This window comes from Ostrinia nubilalis, chromosome Z (assembly GCF_963855985.1).
Source record: "Ostrinia nubilalis chromosome Z, ilOstNubi1.1, whole genome shotgun sequence".
In the NCBI taxonomy this organism is placed as follows: Eukaryota; Metazoa; Arthropoda; class Insecta; order Lepidoptera; family Crambidae; genus Ostrinia; species Ostrinia nubilalis.
In genome coordinates, this window is record NC_087119.1 from 6,469,017 (window position 1) to 6,472,047 (window position 3,031).

General features: G+C 40.2%; 1 protein-coding gene across 1 annotated transcript; it reads left to right on the forward strand.

Moving 5' to 3' along the window:
• Window positions 1-215: 215 nt before the first annotated feature.
• LOC135086984 (protein SERAC1) lies at window positions 216-2,615 on the forward strand. The gene has a single exon (XM_063981834.1). The coding sequence runs from the start codon at window positions 271-273 to the stop codon at window positions 2,527-2,529; it is 2,259 nt and encodes a 752-aa protein (XP_063837904.1). The 5' UTR covers window positions 216-270; the 3' UTR covers window positions 2,530-2,615.
• The last annotated feature ends 416 nt before the right edge of the window (window positions 2,616-3,031 follow it).

A 3,031-nucleotide genomic window follows, 5' to 3' on the forward strand; every position in this document is an offset into this window, starting at 1 on the left:
TCCGACGCGCAATGTGTATCGTCCCTTAATGTGTGTGTATAATGTAACTATGTACCGAGCACGTTTATTTTAAAGTTATGCAAAGTCCATGGTTTAAACGTCAATGATAACAAAGTGTATGCTCTATCTATGTAATCCAATATCCAAGAGCTGTCAAATGTCACTGTCATTCTTTGATAGTAAATGATGTCAAAATTGTCAAAGTCATTCAGCCATTCAGCACAAAAATGTCAACAACAATAGGGCAAGTTCTAAATAGTTTAGTAAACAATGAGCTTACAAGATAGATTAAAACCCGTGCTCAAAGTTCTAAAAATAGCTTCCCTATGGGGCGGCAGTGGCCTCTTTATTGCGTATCATATTCGCCAAACATACAGATCTATCAACAATGTTGTGAACACGAACGTGCTCGACAGAGAGAAGAAACATTCTGTCCAGTACATTTACATCGATGACCCTTCGTATGGAGCGACAATGAAACTAGAGCAGGATAAGGAAAGCAGGCAATCTGTGGGCCTAGCGCGTATCTGGAAGAGCTTGAAGCATTCCCTGGCGTGGAGACTGCTGTGGCTGTGCAGGCATGGGAATAAAGAGCAGCGGAACATAGCGCTGGAACAGCTGGCAGCGTTCAAAAATAACAAGCACTGGGACTGCCTGAAGCTCGCACAAGCGTTGGATAAAAATACAGCGGTGTTGCTTGCGCGCACCCGCGGCGCTGACCTGCGCTACTTCCTACCGCCGCCCATCCACGTGCGACGCGCGGCGCTCACGTCCGAACTCATGTCCTTCAAGTTCCGCGACTTGATCATGTCTGCCCAAAATATCAACCCCCATGGCTGCATCAAACACTTTCTATCCAAATACTTTGCAAATGTACAAGAACAAGCCATGGAAGTAGATAGTATTCCAATGAAACCAGACAGTATTAGTGAACGAGACTTGTGCGTCCTCTGTTTGGATGCAATTCATCACCACCTCACTTTATTCCACAGTAAAGTTTACGAAGAAGATAATTTAGCGAAGACCTTAGTCAATATAGGTCTTTTGGATAAATTAGCCGAGCTATTACTAAGAAACCCAGGCGATGCTGACCTTGATCTAGCAGTACTTAGAATACTCACTGTTTTAAGTGTGCATTCCCATTTGTTGACTGATTTTTTCCAAAATGGTCTCATCGGAGAACTATCACGGCTAGTTAAGTCTAGTGATGTGCGCCTAGCCAGTTCTGCAGCAGTCTGTTTGGCTAACTTATCTGGAGAGTATTGCTATAGACCAGGCCTGTATCTCCTCCATCCTATTTACCGGACAATAACCCCTCACTCATGTGACACTCTTTTGGTTCACGGTCTGAGGGGTGGGGTATTTGTTACTTGGCGGCAACGAGACCGCAAATGTGCTGAACCCATTGGCATTATTGATGTCACTATATCTGATGTTGAATGTGAAGCTTGTGGTGATGGGACCCCAGATACTAAATATCTAGATCCTGAGTTTCAGCAAGTTATTGAAGACTTGAAAGAGATTGAAGATGAGTCACTGCTATCTGATTTTGAAGTAATTTTACATGATATCCCAATTGAGGCCAAAAGAGAACATAAATCTAGTAATACATACACCGCTAGAAAGAAGCTTGTGGCGTTAATAGAAGAGGAGGAAGACCGATGTAACTATACATTCTGTTGGCCAAAGGATTGGTTGCCAAAAGACTGCAATAATTTAAGAATATTGGGAATAAATTATTGGAGCTCACTTTCTGAGTGGTTGGAGCGGTGCCCCCTGCAAGTAGCTGATATAGAAAGCAGAGCTTCAGATTTGGCACCTACTTTAGTTGATGCTGGTGTTGGAAGCAAAAACATCCCGGTGGTGTGGCTCGCTCATTCAATGGGTGGATTGATTGTAAAACAATTGCTTGTGGAATCATCGGAGAGTAGTGATGCAAGTCTGAAAAGCTTATCAAATAACACAAAAGCAGTTGTATTTTACAGCACACCACACAAGGGCAGCGCTTTAGCCACAATGCCTCGAGCGGCTGCTGCGGTACTTTGGCCTTCCAATGACGTGAGGCAGCTGCAAGAAAACTCGCCGACCTTGCTAGAACTTAATAACAAATTTATTAAATTTGCAGATAAATTTGCTTGGGAAACGATAAGTTTTGCCGAGACACTGCCTACTCTAGTCACTGCATTTAAAGTTCCTGTTCATTTTGTGGAGTCGGTGTCTGCTGACCTTGGCAGAGGGGTATTCTACCAGTTACCGCTAGACCACTTATGTATTTGTAAGCCTGCAACTAGACAATCTATTTTATATACAACAGTATTAGACGTGCTCCAAAGAGTTACAACTAAGGATATTGAATTAAAATACTCAAACCCACTTGTTCAATGGATAATGAGCTTAGTGTGTTGGATTTTAAGGAATAGATCTAAAAAAGAGGTTATAGAAACCATAGAAGAGGCACATAGTAATGATGCTCTTGGTTGGTTTGAACAGTTTTTACTTGATACATTCACAGATGGTTTTACTGATTAATTTTAACGCTAGTTAAAACTATTTATATATTATGTAACTAGATATCTTTCCACCTTCATAAAAAAATAAAATAAAAGAAACAAACACTTGTTTTGTTTTACTGCCTTAATTTTTAAAGTTTTAGGCTAATATAATCAGATTTATGACCTATTTTATTCTGTTTAAAAATTATTTTCAATTATCATTATTTTTAGGCCCAGGTTTTTACAATAACGCCATCTCTCGTGTCAACTGGATATTACGTAGTAACGCACAAAGCATACTGAAATACAATGGGAGGCTGTATTTAATGTCTCATTATATTGATAGATGGCGTCCCTCATCAAAATAATGACATTTTAAATTATTATCACAGATGGCGTTTCATCCAATCTAAATAAAGCATCCTTACGTAATGATGTACTTACCACCACTACTCTTGAAATAATTATATCACCAAAAATAAGTTAGATGGCGCTTTTGAACTTGATCTAAAACGCCCTCTATGTAAATAATGACGTAC

What these genes read in the sequence shown, in the direction of transcription:
- LOC135086984 (XM_063981834.1), top strand. Translation starts at nt 271, where the DNA reads ATGAGCTTACAAGATAGATTAAAACCCGTGCTCAAAGTTCTAAAAATA.